General features: G+C 44.3%; 1 protein-coding gene across 2 annotated transcripts in view; it reads left to right on the plus strand.

The window, feature by feature from the left end:
* Positions 1–26,806, plus strand: part of PHKG1 (phosphorylase kinase catalytic subunit gamma 1) — a 198,656-nt gene extending 171,850 nt beyond the window's left edge. For both annotated transcript variants that reach the window (XM_069226886.1, XM_069226887.1), the window contains exons 7-10: positions 50–140; positions 22,400–22,553; positions 24,584–24,709; positions 26,108–26,806. In XM_069226886.1, coding sequence (XP_069082987.1) covers positions 50–140; positions 22,400–22,553; positions 24,584–24,709; positions 26,108–26,353 — 617 coding nt within the window. In that variant the 3' untranslated portion in view covers positions 26,354–26,806. The remainder of the gene's footprint in view (positions 1–49; positions 141–22,399; positions 22,554–24,583; positions 24,710–26,107) is intronic.
* Positions 26,807–27,213: the final 407 nt, after the last annotated feature.

The raw sequence follows: 27,213 nt of genomic DNA on the forward strand, positions 1-27,213 counted from the left end.
CATCTTACATGTTCCTGTTAATCAAAAATGAAAATCTTTATTCTTGCAGAACTTTGTGGTACTCCAGGGTATTTAGCTCCTGAGATCATACAGTGCTCAATGGACGAGTACCACCCTGGGTACGGAAAAGAGATTGACATGTAAGTAGAGTCTGCAATTCATTTAGGAATCTAGTGAAATAAATTATAACCACCTTAGGGTGGAGGGGCTTTGGACAGAGGATGGCAATAAAAATGGCTTATTAGCAGCAAAAAACAATTAGATACTGGTGTAATATATGCCTGAACCAACCAGATTAATCTGAAAAAGGGATATGTACAACTCCAGTTTGGCTATCCCTCTTACCAGAATAAATGATGTTTTACAGACAAAGCAGTGTATGTCAGCCTCGTCTCGCTGGCTCATTGGTACACATGAGATACCTGCCCATTGTTAAACTCTCTTGCCATCATGTTACAATACATTTAATTACTGGACATCATAAGACCTGTGATACCATCCTTCAATAATGTATTAAAGAGGAATATTGTTTTTTTTAAAACTTGTTTTTATTGCATTTTTCCAAGAGACATAAATCTGGTAACCTTTTTTTATGAGCCCCCCCTTCACATCCACATCTAAAAAGCATAAATGAAATATTCTCTTTTGTAATCTTCGGTAATCTTTTAAAACCCAATGCATGTGTCCCATTTCAAAGTGGTCTGGTTCTAGGTGGGTCCATGATTTTAGTGATTAAGTTCTCTTCCAGTTTTTTCATTCCTGTGGACGAGTTTGATATGCTGCTCATCGACTATGGCCTATTGAAAATATGCCTGCCAAATTGTAAATTCTGTGACCTTAGGTTCTTTCCAGTGTATTGCTATCTGCCTTCTCACTAGCACCCAGTGCCTGCATCTGGGACTCAGTGCTTATTTTGTGCTTATTGTTTCTGGTGCTGAGCTCTGGGACTTATTTTTGAGGGCCGGGACTTACTCTTCTGCCTCATGCATTTGCTGCGAGCAAAAGACACCTGGGACAGATGGAGGAAGAGAAAAAAGAAAAAGCGTCACAATGGGAGAAAGCATATAGCTGCAAGAGTGAGCTGAATGTGCAGGAAGTGTCTTTAAATTGATTGAAGTGGCCCAAGATGGGTTCAGGATTACGCTGCCTTAGAATTCCGTGCTCGCACATTTAATTGCAGCAACCCCGAGATTAAGAGGAGGGCTTTTGGCACTGGCGCCTTTTTATTTACAAATTAAGCACTGCTGGGACTGAATTTTGAAATTCAGCATTTCTGCGAGGCTGCACCCCCAACAAGTGCAGCTTGACAGAGCCCTCTGTTATGATGGGACATGAGGAAGTCCCATATTATGAGTGTTGGAGGCAGGAAACCAATGACCCCATCATGAAATAACCAGGTGGTTTGGGCCATGACTGTAGGAGGCTGGACTGGCTTGTAGTGGGTACCAAGAGGTACTTACACCTTGCACCAGGCCCAGGTATCCCTTATTAGTGTAGAGGGGTGTCTAGCAGCTTAGGCTGATAGAAAAGGTAGCTTGGCAGAGCAGCTTAGGCTGAACTAGGAGACGAGTGAAACTCCTACAGTACTAAAGGTACTTTATTTTTATGAGAATATGCCAAAGTATCTCAGTGAGTACCCTCAGTATGAGGATAGCAAATATACACAAGATATATGTACACAATACCAAAATATGCAGTAATAGCAATAGAAAACAGTGCAAACAATGTATAGTCACAATAGAATGCAATGGGGGCACATAGGGATAGGGGCAACAAAAACCATATACTCTAGAAGTGGAATGCGAACCACGAATGGACCCCAAACCTATGTGACCTTGTAGAGGGTTGCTGGGACTGTAAGAAAACAGTGAGGGTTAGAAAAATAGCCCACCCCAAGACCCTGAAAAGTGGGTGCAAAGTGCACCTAAGTTCCCCAAAGAGCACAGAAGTCGTGATAGGGGAATTCTGCCAGAAACAACAACACCAGCAGTGCAACAACGATGGATTTCCTGACGAGAGTACCTGTGGAACAAGGGGACCAAGTCCAAGAGTCACGATCAAGTCGGGAGTGGGCAGATGCCCAGGAAATGCCAGCTGTGGGTGCAAAGAAGCTGCCACCTGATGGTAGAAGCTGTGGATTCTGCAAAAACGACAAGGGCTAGAAACTTCCCCTTTGGAGGATGGATGTCCCACATCGTGAAGAGTCGTGCAGAAGTGTTTCCGTGCAGAAAGACCGCCAACAAGCCTTGCTAGCTGCAAAGGTCGCGGTTAGGGTTTTTGAATGCTGCTGTGGCCCAGGAGGGACCAGGATGTCGCCAATTGCGTGAAGGGACAGAGGGGGCGTCCAGCAAGACAAAGAGCCCACTCAGAAGCAAGCAGCACCCACAGAAGTGCCGGAACAGGCCCTACAAAGTGGAGTGAACCGGAGCTCACCCGAAGTTGCACAAGAGGGTCCCACGAAGCCGGAGGACAACTCAGGAGGTCGTGCAATGCAGGTTAGAGTGCCGGGGACCCAGGCTTGGCTGTGCACAAAGGAAATCCTCGGTGAGTGCACAGGAGCTGGAGTAGCTGCAAAACACGCGGTTCCCAGCAATGCAGTCTAGCGTGGGGAGGCAAGGACTTACCTCCACCAAACTTGGACTGAAGAGTCACTGGACTGTGGGAGTCACTTGGACAGAGTTGCTGAGTTCAAGGGACCTCGCTCGTCGTGCTGAGAGGAGACCCAGAGGACTGGTGATGCAGTTTTTTGGTGCCTGCGGTTGCAGGGGGAAGATTCCGTCGACCCACGGGAGATTTCTTCGGAGCTTCTAGTGCAGAGAGGAGGCAGACTACCCTCACAGCATGCACCATCAGGAAAACAGTCGAGAAGGCGGCAGGATCAGCGTTACAATGTCGCAGTAGTCGTCTTTGCTACTTTGTTGCAGTTTTGCAGGCTTCCAGCGCGGCCAGCAGTCGATTCCTTGGCAGAAGGTGAAGAGAGAGATGCAGAGGAACTCTGATGAGCTCTTGCATTCGTTATCTAAAGAATTCCCCAAAGCAGAGACCCTAAATAGCCAGAAAAGGAGGTTTGGCTACCTAGGAGAGAGGATAGGCTAGCAACACCTGGAGGAGCCTATCAGAAGGAGTCTCTGACGTCACCTGCTGGCCCTGGCCACTCAGAGCAGTCCAGTGTGCCAGCAGCACCTCTGTTTCCAAGATGGCAGAGGTCTGGAGCACACTGGAGGAGCTCTGGGCACCTCCCAGGGGAGGTGCAGGTCAGGGGAGTGGTCACTCCCCTTTCCTTTGTCCAGTTTCGCGCCAGAGCAGAGCTGGGGGATCCCTGAACCGGTGTAGACTGGCTTATGCAGAAATGGGCACCATCTGTGCCCATGAAAGCATTTCCAGAGGCTGGGGGAGGCTACTCCTCCCCTGCCTTAACACCTTTTTCCAAAGGGAGAGGGTGTAACACCCTCTCTCTGAGGAAGTCCTTTGTTCTGCCTTCCTGGGCCAAGCCTGGCTTGACCCCAGGAGGGCAGAAACCTGTCTGAGGGGTTGGCAGCAGCTGCAGTGAAACACCTGAAAAGGCAGTTTGGCAGTACCCGGGTCTGTGCTAGAGACCCGGGGAATCATGGGATTGTCTCCCCAATACCAGGATGGCATTGGGGGGGCAATTCCATGATCTTAGACATGTTACATGGCCATGTTCTGAGTTACCATTGTGAAGCTACACATAGGTAGTGACCTATGTGTAGTGCACGCATGTAATGGTGTCCCCGCACTCACAAATTCTGGGGAATTTGCCCTGAACAATGTGGGGGCACCTTGGCTAGTGCCAGGGTGCCCACACACTAAGTAACTTAGCACCCAACCTTTACCAGGTAAAGGTTAGACATATAGGTGACTTATAAGTTACTTAAGTGCAGTGGTAAATGGCTGTGAAATAACGTGGACGTTATTTCACTCAGGCTGCAGTGGCAGGCCTGTGTAAGAATTGTCAGAGCTCCCTATGGGTGGCAAAAGAAATGCTGCAGCCCATAGGGATCTCCTGGAACCCCAATACCCTGGGTACCTCAGTACCATGTACTAGGGAATTATAAGGGTGTTCCAGTATGCCAATATGAATTGGTGAAATTGGTCACTAGCCTGTTAGTGACAATTTGTACAGAGAGAGCATAACCACTGAGGTTCTGGTTAGCAGAGCCTCAGTGAGACAGTTAGGCATCACACAGGGAACACATACATATAGGTCACAAACTTATGAGCACTGGGGTCCTGGCTAGCAGGGTCCCAGTGACACATAACAAACATACTGAAAACATAGGGTTTTCACTATGAGCACTGGGCCCTGGCTAGCAGGATCCCAGTGAGACAGTGAAAACACCCTGACATACACTCACAAACAGGCCAAAAGTGGGGGTAATAAGGCTAGAAAGAGGCACTTTCTCACAATGACGCGATGGGACGTCAATAAAAGGATTTTCTTCTAGGAATCCGACGCCCAATGGAGCAAATTGGAGAAGAGCGGGAGTGCTCAAAGTCCCGCCTGTCCTCCCTGTCATGGGTCCGCTCGTTCGCCTGCTGTGTCCGGTGTATAGAGGAGCTGGTGGTGTCTTTGTGGTAGCTGACACCCGCAGGGTGTTGCTTGCTCCTGCATAAGGTTATCAGGCAGCTGCTTGTGCCTGTGAGGCGGGCTCACCGACGCCCACAGTGTTCCTGCCCCTGCTGCCAGACGGAGGCGAGTTAGACTGTCCTTCTTCCCCTCTAACCCACAAGTAAGGAGTCCTGGTCACGCTGACAAGGTGTACAGTGGTTTGTGGGCACATTCACCTGCCAGGGGAGCAACCTCTGCAGTCTGCTGCCTATTTTATTTTTTTTGCTTAAAAAGGGATGAGCTCTCTTTCACTACCTGCCCTGCCCATCTGCTGCCTCCAGCCTGGAAGTGAACGTTCCCTTGCCGTGGTGCATGGGGCTAACTGTACTGTTCCAAGTTTGTGCTCCTTGCCAAAGAGGTAGTTATTGTTGTGCTCTGCTTGGTGAGAGTGTCCCCCTGCACCACCTTCTTCCTGCATCTGACTGCTGAGCTAAGCGGTGAAGGCCTCTGTACCAGCCCTTGAGCCTTTTGTCATAGATGGGCCCCGTCTGTGCCGAAAGCACCACGGAAAGACTGGAAAACTATTTTGCAGCGGTAGCACTAGAGAATGGTCGCTGCCGCTCCAGGCTATTACATCTAGGGGGCGCCACCGTTCACAAGCTAGCAAAATCTGTGGCGGAGGAAGGCCCGCCACATACATAAGCTACTCTGAAATGTGCCCTCATTGCACATTTCAAGCCACTTGGGAATTCTGACTATGAACGATTCCTCCTGCGCCAGGCTAGACAGCTTCCAGAGGAATCAGTGGACACTTTCTATGCACATCTAAAAGAACTTGCTAGCACCTGCACATTGCCGAAAGCGGATGATGAAACTCGGGCGCAATTAATACAGGGCTGCGCATCAGTCAAACTAAGGAAGAATATTCTACAGGTTCTGGGCATGTCAATGGTGGACATACTTATGATGGGGCTGTCAAAAGAACTTTCAAAATGCGTGCCAAGAACATGGAAGTGGCTGTCCAACGGCAAGTAAAAACTTAACCCCTCAATGTAGGGATAGCCATGGGAACTGGGAAAAAAAGACTCACCTCACATCTACAATGAGTACCAAAGTATGTTATATGTGTGGAGGATCCTATCCTCATCTGGAGCCCTGTCACACCCAAGGCAAGAGGTGCACTGGATGCAATAAATTGAAACATTTTACCAAAATGAATCAATGTCATGCAGATCCCTGAAGCACCCGGTGATGAAGAAATGGATGATGATTAAGACACAAAGGGGGCGGTTCATGTCATACATGCCATGCAGCCAGGAGAATCCCCCTACGGCGCATTCCCAATTGCGCAATTCAAATATCAGGCCACGAAGTTTCGGCCCTATTGACACAGGGGCATCGATAAATATTCTTGCTCAGATTCTACTGACAACTCTTCCCCTACAACCTGTTCTGTGCCCCATTGCTACCAAGGTGTTTGCCTATGGCTCGTCAACCCCACTTTCTCTGGCAGGGGTTTTTACCACAGAGATTTCCCACAAATCTCACTCCACAAGCTAAGGTGTATGTCACCATGAATAACTCTGGAATGTTACTGAACTGTCGCACGGCAGAGTGACTCCACCTTGTCAGGTTCGTCTCCAGTGTGCACCTCTGGAGCTTTGGAGATCTGCTGACTGAATATTCACAGCTGGTCCAGGGCATTGGTTGCCTTAAAGATCTCATATGCCTACACATAAACAAATCCATTCAACCGGTTGTGCTGAAACACTACCAGGTGGCCTTCCATCCGTGCCCAAAAGTGGAGGATGAGCTGAGAAAGCTAAAACAGGTGGACCTCATTGAAAAAGTAGAAGGTCTTACGCCCTGGGTGTCCCAGTTGTAGTCACTCGCAAGCCCAAATAGCTGGGCGAAGTCAGGATCTGTGCTGACTTGCAGCTACTCAACATGGCCATCCAGCATGAAGAGACACCTATTGCCCACTGTCAATTGTATCATGGCGGGCATGAGTGGTTCTCCAAGATGGCTCTCATAGCAGGCACCCATCAACTGCTGTTGGCTCAGGATTCCAGAGCCATCACTATGTCTCCACCAATGTTGGCCTAAGGAGATACAAATGCCTCAACTACGGGCTATCAAGTACGGCTGAAGCCTTTAAAGACACGAAGGAGTCATCAGTATCATTAATGACATCCTAGTACATGCTCCAACCATCAAACAACATCTCAACTAGTTGAAGGCAACGTTCAAGCGACTGCAGGGTAGTCGACTTACATTGCACCAGGAAAAATGCACTTTCCTCTAAAAGGAAATTGGCTTTTTCAGCTACCGTTTCTCTGAACATGGGGTCATGCCTGATCCTACCAAGGTTTTAAACAATCAGTCCATTCCTGTACCCAACAGCGTCACAGGTGTGCGCAGTTTCTTGGTGATGGTCACGCACTGTGGCCGTTTTATCCAAAATCGGACCACCCTCATGTCTCCACTCTAAGAAATGACTAAAGCAAGTGCCCTTTGAGAATGGGGGCCCGTCCAAAAAGAAGCATTTCAAATAAACAAATGAGTCCTGTCAGCTCAAACAACTTTGGCCTACTTTGACTCTCACCATGAATCTGAGTTGTCTGTGGATGCCAGCCCCACTGGATTAGGAGCTGTGCTTTTTCAAAAACAGGACAGTGGTTAATGGACTCCAGTGGTATAAGCTAGTCGTACTCTCACAGACACAGCACATCGCTACTCTCATAGCGAGAAGGAAGCCATTGTCGTCTACTGGTGGCGTTGTCACTTACACCTCTGTCTGTACAGCCAATCGTTTATAGTTCACACAAGCCAATAATGCCTTTGTTCACAGGATCTTTATCAAAACCACATCCCAGAATAGAGAAATGGATCCTGCATTACGGGAATACCCGTTCACAGTGGTCTATCGTCCAGGGTCTCAAAACCCAGCTGACTTTCTCTCAAGACATGTAAGACCAGCCACTGTCTGGGAAGAGATGGATGCGAAAGATGTCGAGGAGTACGTGAAACTGGTGGTGGAGTGATCAAGGCCTCTACCATAACTCTCTGGATGACATTGTTACTGCCACCCAGTCTGATGCCTTCAGCTAGCAATGTCCGCAGAGGCCTCAGATGACTGGCACACCCTCTCTCTCAATGCCACCCATAGGATGAATGAGGCCCGGTCGACACTGGTGTCACTACACAATGTCTGTCATGAAGTAGCGGTCTCTCCCAAAAGGTGTCTATTGAGAGGTCCTCAACTGGTAATTGTGGCATCTCTACAAAAGCAAGTAGTTGACCTAGCTCACTATGCATATCAAGGAGTGGTAAAGATGAAGCTCAGGCTCCGATGCAAGGTTTGGTTCCCTGGTTTGGATGACGGTGTGGAGGCAGTGCTCCATGTACCAAGCCGCTGGCCCTTCAGATCCGCCAGTATCTCTTACCACTGAACCCATTACTCCTATTCCCTGGCACTGAGCGAGTGCTGATTTTGGGAGCCTGCCCGATGGCCAACACATGTTGGTGGTCATAGATGACTTCTCTAAATACCTTAAAGTCGGGATTCTTGAGTCAATGACAGCGGGCCAGACCATACCTAGGGTGGAGAAAGTTATGGCAACTCATGGTCTGTTGAATGAACTCCAGATTGACAATTGGCCCCTTTTTTCTAGTCTAGAATTTGCGGAGTACTTTGCCGTCCGAGACATCCATCATAGGAAAATCTCTTCTTGCTGGCCACCAGCAAATGGTGAAGCAGAACAGTTCATGAGGACCTTAAATAAATCCCTGAGAATTGCGTTACCGAATGGTCAGAACATGGAGTGTTCGCTATATGCCTTTCTTCGCGCACTGTCTCACTTCTCATGGTACCACTGGAATACCCTGAGCACCCTGTGCATGAATCGGAGGGTTGGTGATACTATTTCGCATGTGGTGGGAACACATGTGATCAGGAAGAAGGCTGCAGAGGTGCTGCAGCAGCGCCATGAATGAGACAACAGCATGTCAAGGAAACAACAGACCAAGCAACAACAGTTTCTAATTGGTGATCTGGTACTTATCAAAAATTGACATATGGGAAGCAAATTCCTTTTATCACTTAAGATTGAGCCCTGGAGCGTGAGTGTTATGAAGGTAACTATGATCACGGCCAAGAGACAAGGAGAAAGGAACAAGAATCTGAGAGTGGTAGTGGTGTGTCTCCTGTGACTAAGCCTGTGTTGAGCAATGACAACACGAGAAGTTCGCAAAGAGGCGTTTGTTCTTCCCGTCCATCACTGCCAAGGGGTACAGACAAAAAGACCATCTGGAATCGCCTCAGAATCCTAGGAGGGATATCAGCAGAGCAAGCCCCAGGGCAGTAATTCTTCAACCTGTTGAAGAGTGTGGAGGAATGGAGCCTGGTCCCAGTCAGCAAGCCATGAGGAGGTATGACCTCTGTCCCCGACCGGTGACCTCCAGAAAGCTGAAAGACTTTTTGTTATTCTGAAAAGGTTTTGCTCCACAAACATGTGTTTTTACTATGCCCAAGTGGTGTTTGTTCTTCTAAGGATGCAAGTTATTGAAATATGGTGTTGTGGATGTATTTCCTTCAACTTATGACAGACAATGTATAATTCTTGTGCTGACCAAAAGCTTGTTTCTTCTGAACTTTGTTTTATATGAATATTATTTTATTTCACTGTTTTCCCCAGGTTTTCGCTTGTTCTGTTTGGGTTGAAGGAGGAACGTTGAAGTCCCATATTTTGAGTATGGGAGGGGGAAATCAGTTTAACCTGTCACGACATGCTGTTATGGGCCATGACACCACGGGGAAGTCAATGAAAGGATCTGGGGCTCATACCTCGTGGGCCAGTAATACTCAGACAATCGAGTGTCGGCGTCGTTATTGTACTAATGACGACGTGCATTCCCTTCTAGGAATCCGAAGCCCAATAGAACACCCTCCATCTGTCTTCCCACCACATGCTTTAGCACTGCGATTACTCAATGCTCCCTTAGTCTTGGGCAGAACCATGTAATATGTATAAAGTCATCTGCCTGCTGTCCACATCTGCTGCACCCAGCCAGATTAGTGGAGTAATATTTGGCAATTTACAGTCATGTACGTTTTACAAATAATGACAGTGTATCAGTTTAAAGCAGTGATTTGGGGTCATCTGCTTTACTTGAGCGCATGCTCTTTTCCATTCTGACATTTTCAGTTCCTCTGGGCACTCTGTGCTCCACCGTCTGGTCCGTCGTGCCCCCTTTGTTAGTCACAGCACTAAATGCAATTGCATTATTAAATGCCCGCATTCAGTTAGTTCCAGGAGTTGTTTCATAACTGAGGGCCTATTTAGAACTTAACGGATGGGCTACTCCGTCCCGTCCACAGAAATCTAAAGCCCATTGGATATAATGGAATTTAGATTTTGGCCGACAGGATATCCATCACCCTTGTGACTGAGTAACCCATCCACTGAGTTCTAAACCAGACCCTAAGTGTTCCTCTGGCTTATCTGGTAACGACACCCAGATTTCCTGGCCTTGTGCACCACCTGCGCATATTGCAGGAACTGCTCTGACCCTAAACCAAACAACTCCTGCACCTGAGCAAACAAAATATATCTGTTGTTCAGATATAGGTCGCCTGCTGTGGAAGATGTTCTAGCTGCCCAAACGTGGTTTTCAGGATGGTACACATCGCATTTTGCAGGATATACAGGCCGCATGTAAGAAAGACCATTTTGGCTAGCTCCACCCTCTCCATCATAGAGAGCAGTTGCATCGTCCGCCACTTGACCGATCAGCATAGTCCTTGCATTAGCTTCCCCTCACTATTGCCATAGTGCGCTGCAGGACCCTTTGTGACACAAAGCCTTAGGTACCGGAATTTGTCTGTCTCCCAGTTTAAGCCTAGATCAGGGACCGCCAACCTTTACTGTAATAAGAACGACTTCTGTAATGAAACTCATCGAGAGCTACTAATATTATTATTTTTGTAATAGCGGCTACATCTGACAAGATTACATTAGCGGTCACCAGATGCAAGATCACTGCTCAGTGAATCAGGCTTGGCTGCAAGCAGTAATATAAAAACGTTTTTGCCAATATGAAATACCTGTATATGGGACATACATAACAACCACAGCTACAGTGCCTCTGACACCGAGGTAATGCCATTTGTAAAAGGTTTCTCCAGTGCCACATGATTTCTTACTAAAATATCTTCTTTAAATATATTCTGGGCATTTTTCTGTAAATTATTAGTTTAGAAAATAAACAAATTTTCCTATTGACTACATATTCTCAGTTTTGCTATATGTATATTAATAAACAAAAGCTTCTAATTTACTAGGCTGGACTGCAGACAGAAGAGCTACTTAAATGTAGATGGAGAGCCACCATTAGCTCAGAAGCCACTCGTTGGAGAAGCCTGGCCGAGATCCTCTGGTAGGGCTACTGCCGTCCTGCCCAGTCACCCCAGAAGAAACAGCTTAAGTTAGCTCTGTTAATGCACAGGTCTGACATCTGTGTGAAGGCTTTCAGTTCCTCCAGCATTAAGGTTGTCTAATGTCTCGGGTCCCACAAGTACACCATCCTATTATCCACATACACTGACACGATATGAGTTGTGTCCACTGTGCATATACCCCAGGGCCCCAACCTGGACCTCAGCCTGCAGGTCAGTAGTTCCACTGAAAATGCAAAAAGCACCAGGGACAGAGAGCATCTCTGTGTAGTGCCTCTGCCCAATTTCCAGGGATCTGAAACAATGCCTCCTGTGTGCCACAGAGCAACTGGGTCTGTTGAGCAACTGCACCCACTGAATGAACCTAGGACTGAAGCCCATGTCACAGAAAACCTCCCACATATATTGCCAGCCAACTGTATCAAACGCACGTTCGAGATCCAACTCTGTAAGTGCATAATCTTCCTCTGAAAACTCCAGTGCTTAAACAATATGGTTAAGCCGTCTGATATTGTACATTGTGCTCCTGCTCGGGACAAACCCGTCATTTCTCTGTGCACCAAGTCAGACACCATTGTTGAAAGTCATTTTGACATGTTCAGCATTGCGAGGGGCCTGTAGGAGTTCATATCTAATGGGCCACTTCCCTCTTTGGCATAAGGGCCCTCACCGCCTTTCTGAGACAGTGGGAGTATCTCCTTTTCAGGAAGTGCTTGGTATAACCCTACCAAGAGCCTATGAGCTCCTGGAGCTCTGCCCCTGGGCATGTCTGCCAGGGCCTCCTTTTGCTCACTTATTTTGATCAGTTGTTTCAGGGTCTGTCCTTCCGTGAGGCTCAGCAGCTCTGATTCCACTAGACATTGTTCCAATTTCGCTGGTGGGTAACATGTGACCTGCAAACCCTGACTGTAGATATACCAGCAGGCCTCATTAATCTGATCTCTTGCTACTATATTGTAGCCCACCCTCCCGAATAAGGCTAATATGTGTGTATGTGGCTTTTTCCTGTTCAGTAGCCAGGTTAACAGTCTCTGCTTTATCCCCTTCCTGAAATAGACATTGCCTGTACTATGTGCATGTGAATTTCTGTAAACTAGCCCAGCTCTCTCCCGTCTGGCAGTGCACCTCTCTCACGTGCCTGTGGGTCGTTGGTCTACAGGTCTACTCATGTGTCTAGTGCAGCCATTTGCTGTTGTATGTCAGCGAGGGTCTGATCTAGTTGTCCTCACACTGTGTACTTGCACCATACACTGACCATGCAGTATCACCTTGCAGGCTTCTCAATCTGTGGCACTGCAAGTCGCACAGCACTGATTATTCTGAAAGTAGATCCCCATGTACTCTTGGAAATGGCCCACTAAGGCAGCATCAGTCAGTGTTCTGCTTTTAGGCATCAAAAAGGTATCTTAGGCCTATGACACTTCAGCATCAATATCAGAAGCAGCAGGGAGTGGTCAGAGAGATAACGATCAAGGTATACTAAGATTTTGAGGATTTCAGCATCTTCTCTGCGCCTAAGCACATAATCAAGTCTGCTATGACCTCCGTGTGGCAGTGAGTGAAATTAAGATGCCTTCTTCCCTTGGTGTTGATGACGCAAAATCTCTATTAAGTGTAAGTCGTTCATCATCACGTTCAATGTTGTTTCTATATGGGGTTTAAGCCCCGCCCATGTGGGGATGTTTGTCTGGGCACCAGTGCAGGACACAGTCAAAATTAAAATCCCCTGCCCAGATAACTCTCGGATTCATATATAGAGCACTTTATCTCATGCTAGTAGGGAAAAACAGGTGATCGTCTATGTAAGAGGTGTAAGTTTTCACAAAGCAGGCCTTCACTCCAGCCAGCACCCCAGTTAGAATCCAACATTTGCCTAGGGGGTTAGCCTCCACAGTTCATTCTCGAAATAGCACCACAGCCGCTATCCACGTTATTATCCCTTGTGGGTAAATGGAGTACAGGGTAGCATGTATATTGTTTCTCCAATCACGTCATTTCAGCTTGGAGTAAGTGGGTTTCTTGCAATAATGCGACCCCACGTGCAGAGGCCTCACTTCGTCCCACATTTCTATGGAGGGTCACACTTCTTCAGGCTGTTCAAAACGTGTATTTTCCCTTGCACTATGACCTTTAAATGCACCAGGAAAACAGGCACATAGCAGAGACATATAGCAGAGGTCCAGCCCTCTCAGTTAGTGCTTCACTTCCGTATAGGATGTGCATTGTGCTTGGACCTCCCTCGTATTATCAGGGGTAAATGGCTATTGTGTGGTTCTCATATGCGTGCCTCGCTGTTGTCCTGGTCGCTGCAAGAATGCAGTCTGTCTTTGTGGTGCACAATTCTAGCTATTAAGCCCCTTGGCAGAACCCCGGGTAGTGTTTTTGTACCTAGGGCTCTATGTGCTCTCTCCACTGCAAAGAGTAGGGAAAAGCCCTTAGGGCGGAGTTCCTCCGGGATCGATCTTTCTAGGAAGGCTTCAATATCCACACTCCGCCTACTCTGGGAATCCCACAACGTGTAAATTATTGCGTTGAGAGCGATTCTCAGCTCTTTCTTCCTGGATCTTCGTTTCTGTGGTCAGTTTCACAATTTGGGTTTTCAACACTTTGACTTTAGATTGTAGGTACGATACCACCCCATCCACTGTCTGGACTCTGTCACCACCTGGCAGAGATGTGCCCACAACAGGGTCCCTCAGTGGATGCCCCTTATAATTCTGTTGTGGAGGGTTCCTCCATGTGTGTCCCCAGGTCAGATGCACTCTGGGACTTCAACTATCTTGTAGACCACTGGGGCTGGCCTTGGGGGCGTATGCAAGTCTTGTCCTTTCTCCTGGCTCCATCAAAGCCCCTCCTTGCAATTTCTGAGCTGGCCTTCCAACTGTGCCTCTGTCTCAGTGAGGGAATCCTGTTACCTCCTCTCGTCTGCGCCCTCTGGCCTAACTAGCCCTCCACTTACTTCATTAGACCATGTGGGGTCAGTCTCCATGCGATTATAGAGCGAATGCTAGATTTTTGCCTTAATGTTTTTGTTTAACATATAAGAGCTTGCATTGTTAGCCTGGTAGTGGTGATGTTTCGGACTATGTAATTAAGTGTAATAGTTATTTCTAAATGTCAATAAATATATATACATATTTATAAAAAAGTCTCACCTTTCGGGGGCCTCCTCCCCAGAGATCGCACGGCCAGGATTGCAATTCCTAGGAGGCCCCACTCCAGCTGCTCTCTATCCCGCTTCCTCTCACTATGCGTTCCCTGAAGCAAGGGTCACTCCGTCCACCTCTAGGTGGCTCAGGGATCCGAATGGATGGTCCCACCACCATCCAGCGGTGGACTGCCTTCTCTTGCTAATACAACCACTCAGTGCCCCACATCTGATGTGACCCAACCGCAGCTTCCTCTGCAAGCCCTAGGCACATTGTATCAGCGCTCAGGGAGGGATGCTGTAGGGTGTCTCCCTGGATGCCCAGCAGGCTCCCAGGACGGTCAAGGCAGAACTCACCGGCCTCTCACCAGCTCCAGCAGTGTTTTGAGCACTGCATCTGTCCACGGGATCCAAGGCCAAGGCTCCAAGATGCCTGCCGCATCAGCTCCCTCGTGGTCAACAGTCGTGTTTTCCCCTCTATGGGCTCCAGAGCATTCTCATTGCCATCACTGTCATACAGTCAGGTACAGGGAGGCAGGAGAAAGCATTTTTTACTGGAATTTCACCAGTCTTGGATCAAGATGTCTATTGATTTAGCTGGGGTAGTTGGCTCTGGTTATTTAGCTCTGGTCAGCCATCTTGCATGGCTGAGCCCTAAAACAGGAATATGTTTGTCAAAATCTAAAACTCTTTCTTGGTATCCAGGTTCAGCACTATGTCAAAATGTCTTTCTTTGTTTCTGTCTTAATGGTCTTTCTAGCCTTTTAGAGTTTTCTCTCTATCATTGTACTGCTTCTAGCACACAGACCATGCCTACTCATGTAGCCTTTGTCTCTAGAAAAGTGTCTGCTCTTTAAGACATTTTTGTCTCTCTTTCTCTCTTTACTTGTCCCTCTGTATCTTTGTCTGGCAGCAGCTCTCTGTTTGAACAGGAGCTCTACTCAGTCAGTCAGTCAAAACATATGTTTATTTAGACCTTAGTCTTTAAAACAATTCTAAACTTCATTGTCACAAAAAATCGCCAATGTAAGCAAATAAATACCAGAACATAAAATACATTAAAACACACCCTGGACAGCATAAAAACCTGTATATTCTAAAACAAAACGTTATATGTTAGAAAATTAACTTCCACTGATTAGGCAATTAATCACAATTTGTCTAAAAAAATATATTGACAGAAACTAAAAATCACCCCATAGCACATGCCACATCTAAAAATCTCATATCAGCCAGTAACTCAATTGCTTGTCCCCTATCCCTGATATCATATTTTGTTAACAAACAGGCTTTAAAAAAATCCTCCATTGAGATAAAAACCACAAACAGTCCACAAGGACATGTATTGAATTCCCTTTTACATTGAGACCACATTGGCAGGTTTTCCCTTCATTTAGCAGGATATCATGATCCCTGACAATTACACTTGATTTATTCTCACCAAAATCTTAGTTTACTTTGACGCATCTTAATACTCGGGAGACTCTTCATATAGGGGAAGGTTTCATCATTCTTCCATGAAGTTAGTAAATGAGAAACTGATTGCTTATTCCTCAGGTAGGTGAGATCCTCACCCCTAGAGACCTGCTTTAAAATTATTTTTAATTCCACCTTACTTACTCCCATCACATCAGTGCCCCATATTACCTTTATTTTTAATGCCCCGCGCATGCTTGAATCCTTTTCCTTACTCCCTGGGCCCAGGATAACTCACTTTGCAATATCTCCTTTTTACATAACAAGGAGATTTTCAATGTTTCTACACTATCTATTCTTATCTAGAATTTCAATATCTCTGCATATGCTAAATGCATCCACCCCAGTTAGCCCGTTTCCACTCTAACTGCCTGCACCGTGGTGGAGGATTGGAGAGAGAGTAACTTTTTAAAGCACTTTTCTTCTTCCAGGTCCCAACTCTTTTTGCCTCTGTACCAGCCACCTCAACTCTGTACATGAATTGTGTCCTTATCATAGCCTGATAAGCCATCAGCACTGGCCAGTGAGAGGGACCCCATATCGTTTGTCGAATTTCCTTAGTCCCCCTACCAACACAAGTGCCTTAACTTCAGACATGGCAAGGCGATTCTTCCAGCCTAGATTATGTGAAAACCATACCCCTAGGTATTTATTTTTATTACCTCTCTCTATTTTAACTTTATTTATTACCCAGTTCATACTCTTACTATGTTTCCCCATTTGAATCACTTTAGTCGTTTCCATATTTATTTTAAATTTTTTCTTCTTGCTATAGTCCCCAAATGTGTCCAGTTTTCGTTGGAGCCCAATTCATGTACGATCAAAAATCACCAAATCATCCGCATATATGAGACAACTGCTGTGTGTGCCATTCATTTTTTGGGTGAACGTGTTTGGCAAGCTTAAGACCTTAAGGAGATCAGCCAGGAACAGGGAAAACAACGTTGGGGCCAACACACACCCGTGCCTGAAGCCATTTGCTATATGAATGCTCCTAGAAAGGGAGCCCTCACTGTCCAGTTCGACTTGGGCTCAATTGTCCCTGTGGAGTTCCTGAAGGATTAAGAGCAGGTCTTTTTGAATCCCATATTCCTTTAGTACTTCCCACAGCAATACATGATCAACAGAGTCAAATGCAGAGCTAAAATCAACAAAGCAACAATAAAATACTCTGCCCTTCTCTAAAGATTACTTTGCAGTAGCCTACAAATTAAAACAATGGTCAATTGCCAATGGCTCCCCTTAAAACCACCCTGTTCCTGGGGTATAATAGAGTTTGCTTCTGCCCATTCCTTAACCATCCCCAAAAGATTTTTGGAGAAAACCTTGCCACCTACATCCAACAGGTTGATTTGCTGCTAGCTTCTGGAGAGGGCATAATTGCCTTTTTTATGTATTGGTTTGATGAGTGCTCCCTATAGCTATCCTGAAATCTTCCCATCAACAGTATTTCCTGAAATAAGATATTAAACAACCTGGACCACTATGTAGTTAGTTTTTATAACTACCACTGGTACATTATTCCGGCCAGCAGCCCTGGTGAGCTTTAATCTCTCAATTGTTTCCTTAATTGTTGACTCGGAGAACCCCTTCTTTGTCTCTTTCTTAAAAAGGAAACTGGTCAACCGTGACATCATTATTAAAGGTCTTCTCTAAAAAAAATTCCCATGCATCTTCGCCCACATGACCTGATGACTGCCACAGGGACTTATCTGCCCCACTCTGTACCAGCTTCCAGAATTTCCTGACACTTTTGGTCTCTATGGACTTTATCATCACTTCCAAACATTTTGCATTTGATTCCCGTTTCTTCCAAGCTACCAAGTTTTTAAACTCTCTCATTAAACTGAGGAGGCGCCATACCCCCATTTTATTACTTGAGCCCCCTAGACACCTTTCCAACTTTCAGATACTACTTTTTAATATTCTACATTATTTGTTGAACCAATTATTTATAGCATGCTTCACAGATTTGTTTTTATTTTGTAAGGAATTCAAAGCCATAATTTCAGTTTTAAGGCACATTACCACCTTTTTTATTACTACACTATACCCAGCTAAGGAATCTAAGGATACCGCCCCATAGTCTAGTCCACCATAATTGTATGTAGGGCTTTCAATGAACTTAAGTGCTTCTCTGATAGCCTCGTTCCTAAAAGTCTTGAGCAACCAACTTTTAAAGGTAGGTCCCTCGTCTGTCTTGGTGCAATGTACACTTTAGGGATTGTATGTGGGATTAATGATCCCTTCCCTCCACTGTTAGGACCTCACATTTCTCAATCAGTTCAAATGCCCATAACAGTAAAAACACATAATCAATTGGAAAGTTCTGATTACCCTGCTTAAATGTTTTCCTAGTCGGGGTGTCTGTGGGCACTTGACCATTTAGATTCACCAAACCATTTGATAAAAGAAAGTCCAATAAGGCAATATCTTTCCCTAATGATGGGGTCGTTTACCTTACTCCTACTGCACATGGTGCTGCTCACACTTTTTTCAAGATCTCCCGCAAAGGGGGCCCGTCAGACATTGCTGCGCCGGTCTGACGAGGAGCTAGCCCTATGATGAAGCATGACATCCATTGGATGTGTGAGGGCTCTTGCTTCTAATTTTAAAAGTGCCTTGAGGACCTGTGTTCTTAGTGGAGACTCCCCCGGCTCACCATCAAGGCTGAGGCAAATGGCCTTCTGGGTTATAGACAGAGCTCCACTTATGATGAATTCCTCTGTGTCCAAAAATTCTTGACTCCACAACCCTTGAAGGTCATCTTGAGAACAAACATTGCCAGATCCCCTCAATTGCAAGCAAGGCGATGAGGATAATCTTGGCTCCAATTGAGCTATACCTTCCTCCATCGAGTTAGAAAAGGTGATCCAATTAGAAAAGGTGAGTTCCCGTTGAATTATAGTCAATAGACAAGTTGATTCTTGTTTCAAGATAGTTTTAATTCACCATATTCATCCAAAATAAGAGTATCACATAGAGCAATGTGGAATGCTCATCCATCTAGAGGTAACAAGGAGAACATGTGAAGTGCTCAGCCAACACGTGTTTCGCCCTCTTGGGTGTGTCCACCAGGGCTTTCTCAAGGCTGCGAAAGATGATATAAGGTTGGTTTTAAAAGGGTGAGAATAATTGACTACTTAGTCACATGGATCAAGTCGCACCCGAGCTTGAGTCCCAAAAGATTGTAGAAAGGGAGCTCTTGCTATTGCTGTCAGGCCCGAGCTCGAGCAAAAGCAAGGTGTAGTTGGAAATATTCCCGTAGAGAGAAGTGCAGTTATCAAGGTTAATTCTACGTGAGAGAGGTGAGGAGCAGTCTTAAACACAGCAAGTAGGTATACCGTGATATTTAAAATGAGATAGTGAGTAAGGAAAGACATATTGAATATCGAATTTTATCTGTAAGTAGCGCAATAAAATCGTGGGTTGGTGCCGGCATGCATTTTAATTAAGGTAGTCGATAGACCAAAAGAAGTTCATGCCAGATGGACGATTATTGTGCTGCATGCAGTTTGTGCATGAATGGAGTAGGAAAAGTAATAAAAACATACCATACAAAATAATTTGGCGTCAGAAATTATTATACAAGTTTCAGTAATGATCAATCTGCAAGGAAAGAGGAATATAACAGTACTTCGCATTTGGTCAACTGTACTGGGTAAAGAAATGGTCACGTGAATTCTAGTAATAGGGATAGATGAAAAAGAAAAAATATTTAATAAGATAAAATAAAATAAAATGAGACAGACATTTGGGGAAAGGAATAATACGTTATGTATTGCCGAAATGGATAGAAACACATATGGTAATGCATTACACGATTTCCCTCTGTAATAAAATCTGTTACCACAAACAAGGGTGATAAGGTTGCAAGTGATAAAAATTTATAAACCGGGGACGAACAGGACTGTCCCAAGATACCCACAAGAAAAAATAGGCTTGGAAACCAAAATGGATTTATTAAGATGCGAGGATCTGAGGTGGTTGCGGAGAAAGGCAAAGCTTACCCGATTCAAAATGTTGCAGTCATTGCATTCGTGAATATTCAATCCGTGGCGACCTCAGCCACCGCCATATTGAGGGACGCTTGGATTGAAAAGGGGCCTTCATTTATGTTGGTGATACCTGCTCCGAGAATGCGTCAAATCTAAAGGAGAAATAAAGCGCCATATTGGAGGGTACACCGGTAATGGATCTGCCTGTGTGTCGAATGAAAAGCAGAAGGCAAACGGGTGTGTGTATTAAGTGACAAACTGAGCGGACCTGAAGGGTTGTATAATACGAAGAGGGGGTGGGAGGGCTCAAAAGATAAGTTAAAAATGCAGCCCGTAGGGTCGCTAGATGCGAGGAGCCTAAATTGATCGGAATAACCGGGGATAAGTTATTAGAGGTGTCATGCTAAATGGACTGTGCTCAAATAGAGATCCCATTACTGGGGTAATACTCTAGTTGACAGTAATGCCAGGGTTGCCCATGGTCCTCAGGATTCATGATGCATCCTGTATAGCGTATTGTTGATAGTGATAATAGGAAAAACCAAAAGAAAAGAAAAAGAAGAAGAAGGCTAGGGGAGCCTTGAGATCATGTTTGTTAATGTTCCGATAGTGTTCCTGGATCCTTGTTTTCAAGGTTCGAGTTGTGCTGCCTAAATATACTTTATTACAAGGACACTGTATAAGATAAACCACATTGGTGCTTTCACAATTAATGAAATCCTTTACTTGATGAAGATGGCCATTAATCATTATGGATTTGGTTTTGGATAGTCCCAGTTTGCAGATTGAACATTTGGTGCAAGTAAAAAACCTTTAGGTCTTGGTGGTAGTCTGTTTTGAGGAGGATTGGATTGAAAGAAAGAGGGGCAGAGTTTATCCCTGAGGTTGGGGGCTCTTCTAAATCCCAATTGGGGAAATTTAGGAATATATTGACTGATGGAAGGGTTAGTTAGTAAGAGATACCAGTGCTTTTTAAGGACTTTTCGTATCTGCTGATGGCCATTGTGGAATTCAGAAATGAAGCGAATAGTTGTGTTCTTTTTTATGTGTTTTGGTTTGTGTAACATTACATTGTGATCCATCCTGTCCAGTTTATCTTTAGACCTTTTCAGGGTAGTTAGATTATAGCCCCGGGCTGATAATCTCTCAGTCATTTGTGTGCAAGTTGTGTCATAATCCATCGAGGTCTGGGTCATAGATGACTCTGTCCTATTCCTATCTGGTAACTGGGCGTGGGAACTCCGTTGCCTGAAGGATATATTATCCCACCCCATTTTAGAACGGATGCCTTTAAAATGCTTTCCCACAAACTCCCTAATTGATTACACTTACAGAGATGCTCCTTGAGGCCCAGCACTGTCCATCTCCAGAATGTCCCCCAACCCTGAATGGCCATCCACTACACTTGCTTGCTCATAATTCCTCTTGCTTACTTCACTTGGGAGTTAGCTTGAACACTTATTTTCCTCCCCTTCCTTGTTCCTGGGGCTCCTAAGGCCTTACTGGGAGCCATTCAGTATAGATGTGATTAACTTACTACTCCTTCAAGAAAGCCAAGAGGAACAATTGCACTTCCCTTACCGCTCTCTCCACTACTGAAATGCTACAATATCACTTATTACACGTCTGGTCTCTCTCAAGTCCAGAAAGTGCAACTGACCAGTTGCTCAATTGCTAACTCTGTTAATTGTTAGCTCACACTGCATCCCGTTTGGGCAAACACAGTCTTTCCAGACCTTTCCACAGGTCTTAGTGCCGAGTGATGGCAGGGCTCCAGTGGCTTAAAAAAATCACTTGCAGCTCCACCCTCGTTATTGATGGCGGCCCGCAAGAGCAGTAAGGCTGACACCACGCACAACCACCACAATGCCAAAACATAGCCACCCATGATACCAAAGGCACCGGTTGCACTGCTGTACGCCATGCTCCGCCTTGGCTACCCGAGGCAGGCCAACACAGTCCCAACACCTCCCTCTGCGCTCACCTGGTTGCAATGTGGGCTCTGGCTTTGACACTGACTGGGGTCCTTACCGGTTCAAATGGCTTGTTATGGGATTAGATACGGGATTTGTTAGAGGAATAGCACAATACAAATAAATGCTGTTGTTGTCGCCGTCCCGTCTGTCTAAATAGCATAAACATCCATGTCCAGCATTCTGGCAGTCTGGCGTTCTGACGTTTCAGGGCAGACTGAGCACGGTCAGGTCGGGACTAGACACAGTCCCGATACTCATTCCATTTGCTATTCAAGTTTCAGTTGCTAGACTGCAGTAGAGGTTCTACTGTGGATAGAGTTCAGCTAATCAATGAAAGTTGACCCCAGACCATTGCATGATTATTGGACTCCAGGTTCTGATGCAAGTAAACATCACTTATTCTGCTTATGAATGTTAATTAGGGTTAGCCTTAGGTAGCTACCCCTAGCTTCTCCTTTGAAAGCCCTGGCAGTGCCCTTCCTACTGTTGGGTTCAGGGGTCATAGATACAACACCCAGAACAACAAGCAAGGAGGAGTCTGAGGGTGCTTTAAGTTTCTGTATGTTACACCTTATGCTTCTTTACTTGACCTTCATTAGCAAATTTGTGCTAAAATAAATGCTAAAAGAGGAACGGAGGTCAACTCAGTGAAGTCAAGGGAAGTGCAATGTCATGTCTGCTACCTGTGTTATTTTAATGAATTGGTGCCAGTACTTATACTTATTACTTAACAGTGGCTTGGCCCTAAATAAGAGACATTCACTGTGTGTTCAGGTGGAGCTCGGGCGTCATCATGTACACTCTGCTTGCTGGGTTGCCTCCCTTCTGGCACAGGAAGCAGATGCTGATGTTACGGATGATAATGAATGGAGACTACCACTTTGGCTCTCCCGAATGGGACGATCGTTCTGACACTGTGAAAGATCTAGTAAGTATTAATCTAATATGATTAAACCCACACCAGTATTACTTATTTGTCAAGGGACATGATGTTGCTGTCAGCAGTCCTGTGAAAAGGTCATGCATCTTATTGTTTGCCTGTAAAAACAAAAAAAACAAAAAAATCTCTCCAATGTACATTAACACAATGTACAGAAACCACATCTTTAGTGAATAATAAATGCATACATTACTGATAGTAAAGGGAGGGGTCAAGATGTAGCTGAAGACAACCCATATTCATCAAGAAAAAAAAAGATCAGGAGGAGGAAAAAAGATATATGGAAAAGTAACTGGGATGGTAGAGGCCTTGACATCACTGCCCTAGAAGCAGCCCATCTGAAAGTTCACAATCCTGTTGTCTGGGATGTTTTAGCAAAAAGGCCCATTGCCGTCTGAACTCCCATGCTATAGCAGCATCATGGTAGGCAAGACCACATTTTGACAAGCAAAAGAAAATCTGTCAGTTGTTTGCTAGAATTTTCATTTGGGGATTGTTGGTATTTCCTGTCTGGAACCACCATGTTGCCCCCTGGTGATCTCAGATAGGAAAACAGCATTGGAATCCCCACCTTACATATGTCAGACCTTTTAACAACATGACTTTGAATATCCTGTTGTGGATGGCCTGTCCCAAAGAAGTTTCTGATGGTGTTGCTGGCTGAGGCTCTATTACTGGAAATAAATCGGTTTGTCAATCTAAACAAGGCAGTGGAGCTGTGAGGGTGGTAGACAAGTCATCCACTGATTCCAATATCTCCCAGCCTTAATATCTTCTTTAAAAAACATAAACAAAGCATCTGTGGCAGGGTGTTAATCTCATGTAGCACATCACACAATCCATTCAATGCCAACGGAGCAATGTAACATGATTTGTTAACCAAGGTAAGCCTTTTTTTTGTTTTTGTTTAGAAATGCCACGGGGGGAAATAAGTAATTTAAAAAAGTGCATTTTCTGGCCTTCGCAGAGATGACTTATTTTACTAAGGTGTTCATAAGTCTATGCACTCTAAAGAAAACTGTAGCGTATTGAAATCAAAATCAATCTCACACACACACACACACAAATATTATCAGTTATCACGTGGTCGTGAGTGACATTGCGGCCAACAAAATTACTGAAGCAAACAGTAATTAATCTGTGATCAGTAATACGTCCTAATATAAAGCAAACATCTCTAATATGCTTTCTTACATCATTTGTAAATGTGGAACAACACTCACACTCAGTAAATGTCTATAGGTTCAGTTTTTAAGAGTAGTCTCACTCAGACTAGGACAGAAGGCTTGTGGATAAAGGGAAGCTTGTATAAATTGGGTCTTATTCAGCGAGGAAATATAACATGATTTCAAGCTAAGAAAAGTATGAATACTTTGGAAAATGTAATAAGAAATTGCATATATTAACATACATTTTATCCTGTTGATGAAAGCATAACATACTCTCTCTAAAATGAAGATTAAAAACGAAAGCTTACAACAAAATATCATAAATCTGTTTAAGATCAGGCCTCTGAAGTCAGACCTTCTTCCATGTATAGTGTTGGAAAGCATGGCCGAAATAATCTATGAAGGTAGAAAGATGTGTGAAGATCCAGCAAGTAAAAAATGGTGGATTGCACATATGATGAAAACAAAACATGTTGGCTTTCCTATAACGCTATCATGAGTTGGACAGTCTCCCTCCAAATTTGAGAGCACTTGAGAAGCCACTTAATATAAAGCTTGTTTGAAAAGCCAAGTCCTTCCCAAGTTTTGGAAACCTACTTTAAGTGATTTAGATAGATCTTATCCTGCTTTGGAGAAATCTAATTTAAATCTAGGAAACAGCTGTAAATTTTATTAATTTGAAAAAGGTAGAGAAAGTATTAGGAAAAAAGTGTTAGCAAGTTTGCTATACCTCATCATTCAAGAAATATTTAGGTAAAACTCCCTAGCTCCCTGTAATGTTCTGGATGGAAAACAAATTTAGGGTAGATCATCAGTAACAGTAAACATATTGATAATTTCTATCCTTAGATTGCACGACTTTTAGTGGTCAACCCTGAAAGGCGGCTTACTGCAGAAGAAGCTCTTGCTCATCCATTTTTCCAGCAATATGATGTGGAAGAAGTTCGTCAGTTTAGTCCTTACAGGAAATTCAAGGTATGATCTTAATTCATTGCTGTATATTTAAACAACATTTTTATTTTGTCATTAAATGAATTGAACAGGAATCCATATGTTTTAAAAAAAAATCTTATATTTCTTCCGTTTTCATTTATATTCATTGGTATTAGCAAGTTCCACAATGTTGTAGTCTATTTTTTTTAGCTCTATGTTAAGGATAAAAAATAAAATTATGGAGACCCGTTCTGAAGAAATGTTTCTCTCAAACCGATTTAAATATTTGTTTTCTAAAATGAATGGCCATTCGCTATGTGTAAGACCCAACACTGTGAATGTTGAAAAACCCCATAAAGCCATAAAGTACAGAATGGTATTGGAATTGTGACCTTTGGGAATCACTAAAAATATTCATTGCTTTTCATGAATTCTTTTCTTTAGAATTTCTAATGTATATTCAGACTACTCAAGAAGAAAATAGGATGACTCCACAGTACACGCACACCACAGTATACTAATCAAAATCACCTATACGATATAAAAGGCCACTGTGTGAATGTGTGAGGGCGGGGGTGGACTGGGGACAGGGAGTAGGGTAACAGGTTGAGGATGGGGTAAAGTCTTAATTCATTTAGTTCTATGAGAGAAAGGAGTGGTTAAACAATTGCATCAAAACAAACATCATATATATATAAGGATTCAAGGATAAAGCAAAGGAAGGGATAGCATTTTTGTCGAAGTTGTTAGCGAGTATGAGAGAGCAAATTTAAAGAAATTTCCACATTAATTGAATGAGGAGTCAAGAAGTTTGTTATTGATCCCAATGTAATTTATTTATGTAATTTAAGGATCTTTCCATAGGTTTGGAAATCTTTGTGCATCCACAGATTGTACATGAATTGAACATGGCTAGGGGCTATTTGTTAGCATAAAGTCCTTACAGAAAAAGTAGATGTTTAAATGTTTTCAGGAAAGTTGTGGTTTCTCATGATTCTGATATTCAGGGCCCATAGTTGAAGGATTACTTTGGTATGCTCTCATAGTATTATGTTAGCTATTCCATAGAGGTAGCAGTTTGGACTAGTTGCAGGGCACAGAAATCACATTACTTGGACTTGATAAAACTATCTTTATCATTTTGAAAATGAATCATTAATAGCATTTCAGCCTGTTGAATACATTTTAAACTTATTAGGTAGGGTTTACCACAATCTTGTTGTGTATGTGAAATCAGCAGAGTTCAAGAAAAGTTTGATAGTGCTGGGTCGATGCCAATACCCTGTAGGTTCGCTTTACCTTCACTTTATGTAAATGTGTCTGAAGTAGATAGCCTGAAAATCTGGCATTGATGCAACCATCCTGGTACTACCCTCATTTGAGGTCTTACAGTACTCCTTGAAACACAGAGCTGACATATATGAACTCCTCTTCCTCCAGGTGGTCTGCCTGACCGTGCTGGCATCGGTCCGGATTTATCATTACTACCGGAGAGTGAAGCCGCTCACGAAGGAGATCGTACTGCGTGATCCATACGCACTGAAGCCCATCCGGAAACTGATAGACGCCTGCGCCTTCCGCATATATGGACACTGGGTCAAAAAGGGCCAGCAGCAGAACCGAGCAGCCCTCTTCGAGAACACCCCAAAGGCCATCCTGCTCTCTCTAGCGGCAGAAGAATTATAACCATGGCCCAAGCATGAATGGACTCTGGTGCACACTGTAGGAATCTTGTACAGTTTCAATAACCTTAATATTTATTGCAGATTTTAAGTCATTTTAATCAAAATGCAGTATATTTGTTTTAATACATTTTATTCACTGCATAGGACATTTTCAATGAATGTAGTGAAGAATTAGATTGTATGAAAGTGAAAAAGCAATACTTCTTAGCTTATATTTTGTTGGATATGGACAAGTGGGTTTGGGTGGGGATATATTGAAGTGAAGTAAAACACAGCAACCACTGGCAAAGCCGATACACCTGACTGATTTTATGTTGGGGGGTGTTCATGTTGGATACAACAATGATAGAAACGCTTTAGCGGCTTAGAATATAGGAAATGGAGGATACTGAGTTTTCAATATCTTTTAACGTAACAGCAATAAAGAAAACCGTGTTTTCCTCACCTTTTAAAAGTGCTGCTTTTGTTGTTATGTAAAACGAAAAAAACAGTTTGCTCCTTGGTTTGCCCTGGCGCAATGTTGTATTTAATTTGGCACAGATGAACCTCCTGTTTGAGAGCCCGCGGTCTGTCAGGGTGGCAGAGGACATTATGTTTGCGATCCTGACTAGCCACAGTTTGCCACATCTAGAGATTACCACCAGCCCAGCGGTGATCTTTGTGCGGTCCCAGGATCCACCACCCCCTCGGCTCCTGTAAAGGCACTGAAAGTTCGGTGAGCAGCCACCATGTTTCAGTCAGTAGAACACCAAACCTTTTGGTTCAGTTAACCAAATAAATAATGATTCACACCCCCTGGGGAAAAAAACTCCATGGTGTCGGGGTCACTAGTGATGTTTTGTGTTCAGGACCAGTAGGTTT

This window comes from Pleurodeles waltl, chromosome 3_2 (genome assembly GCF_031143425.1).
Source record: "Pleurodeles waltl isolate 20211129_DDA chromosome 3_2, aPleWal1.hap1.20221129, whole genome shotgun sequence".
Taxonomy (NCBI): Eukaryota; Metazoa; Chordata; class Amphibia; order Caudata; family Salamandridae; genus Pleurodeles; species Pleurodeles waltl.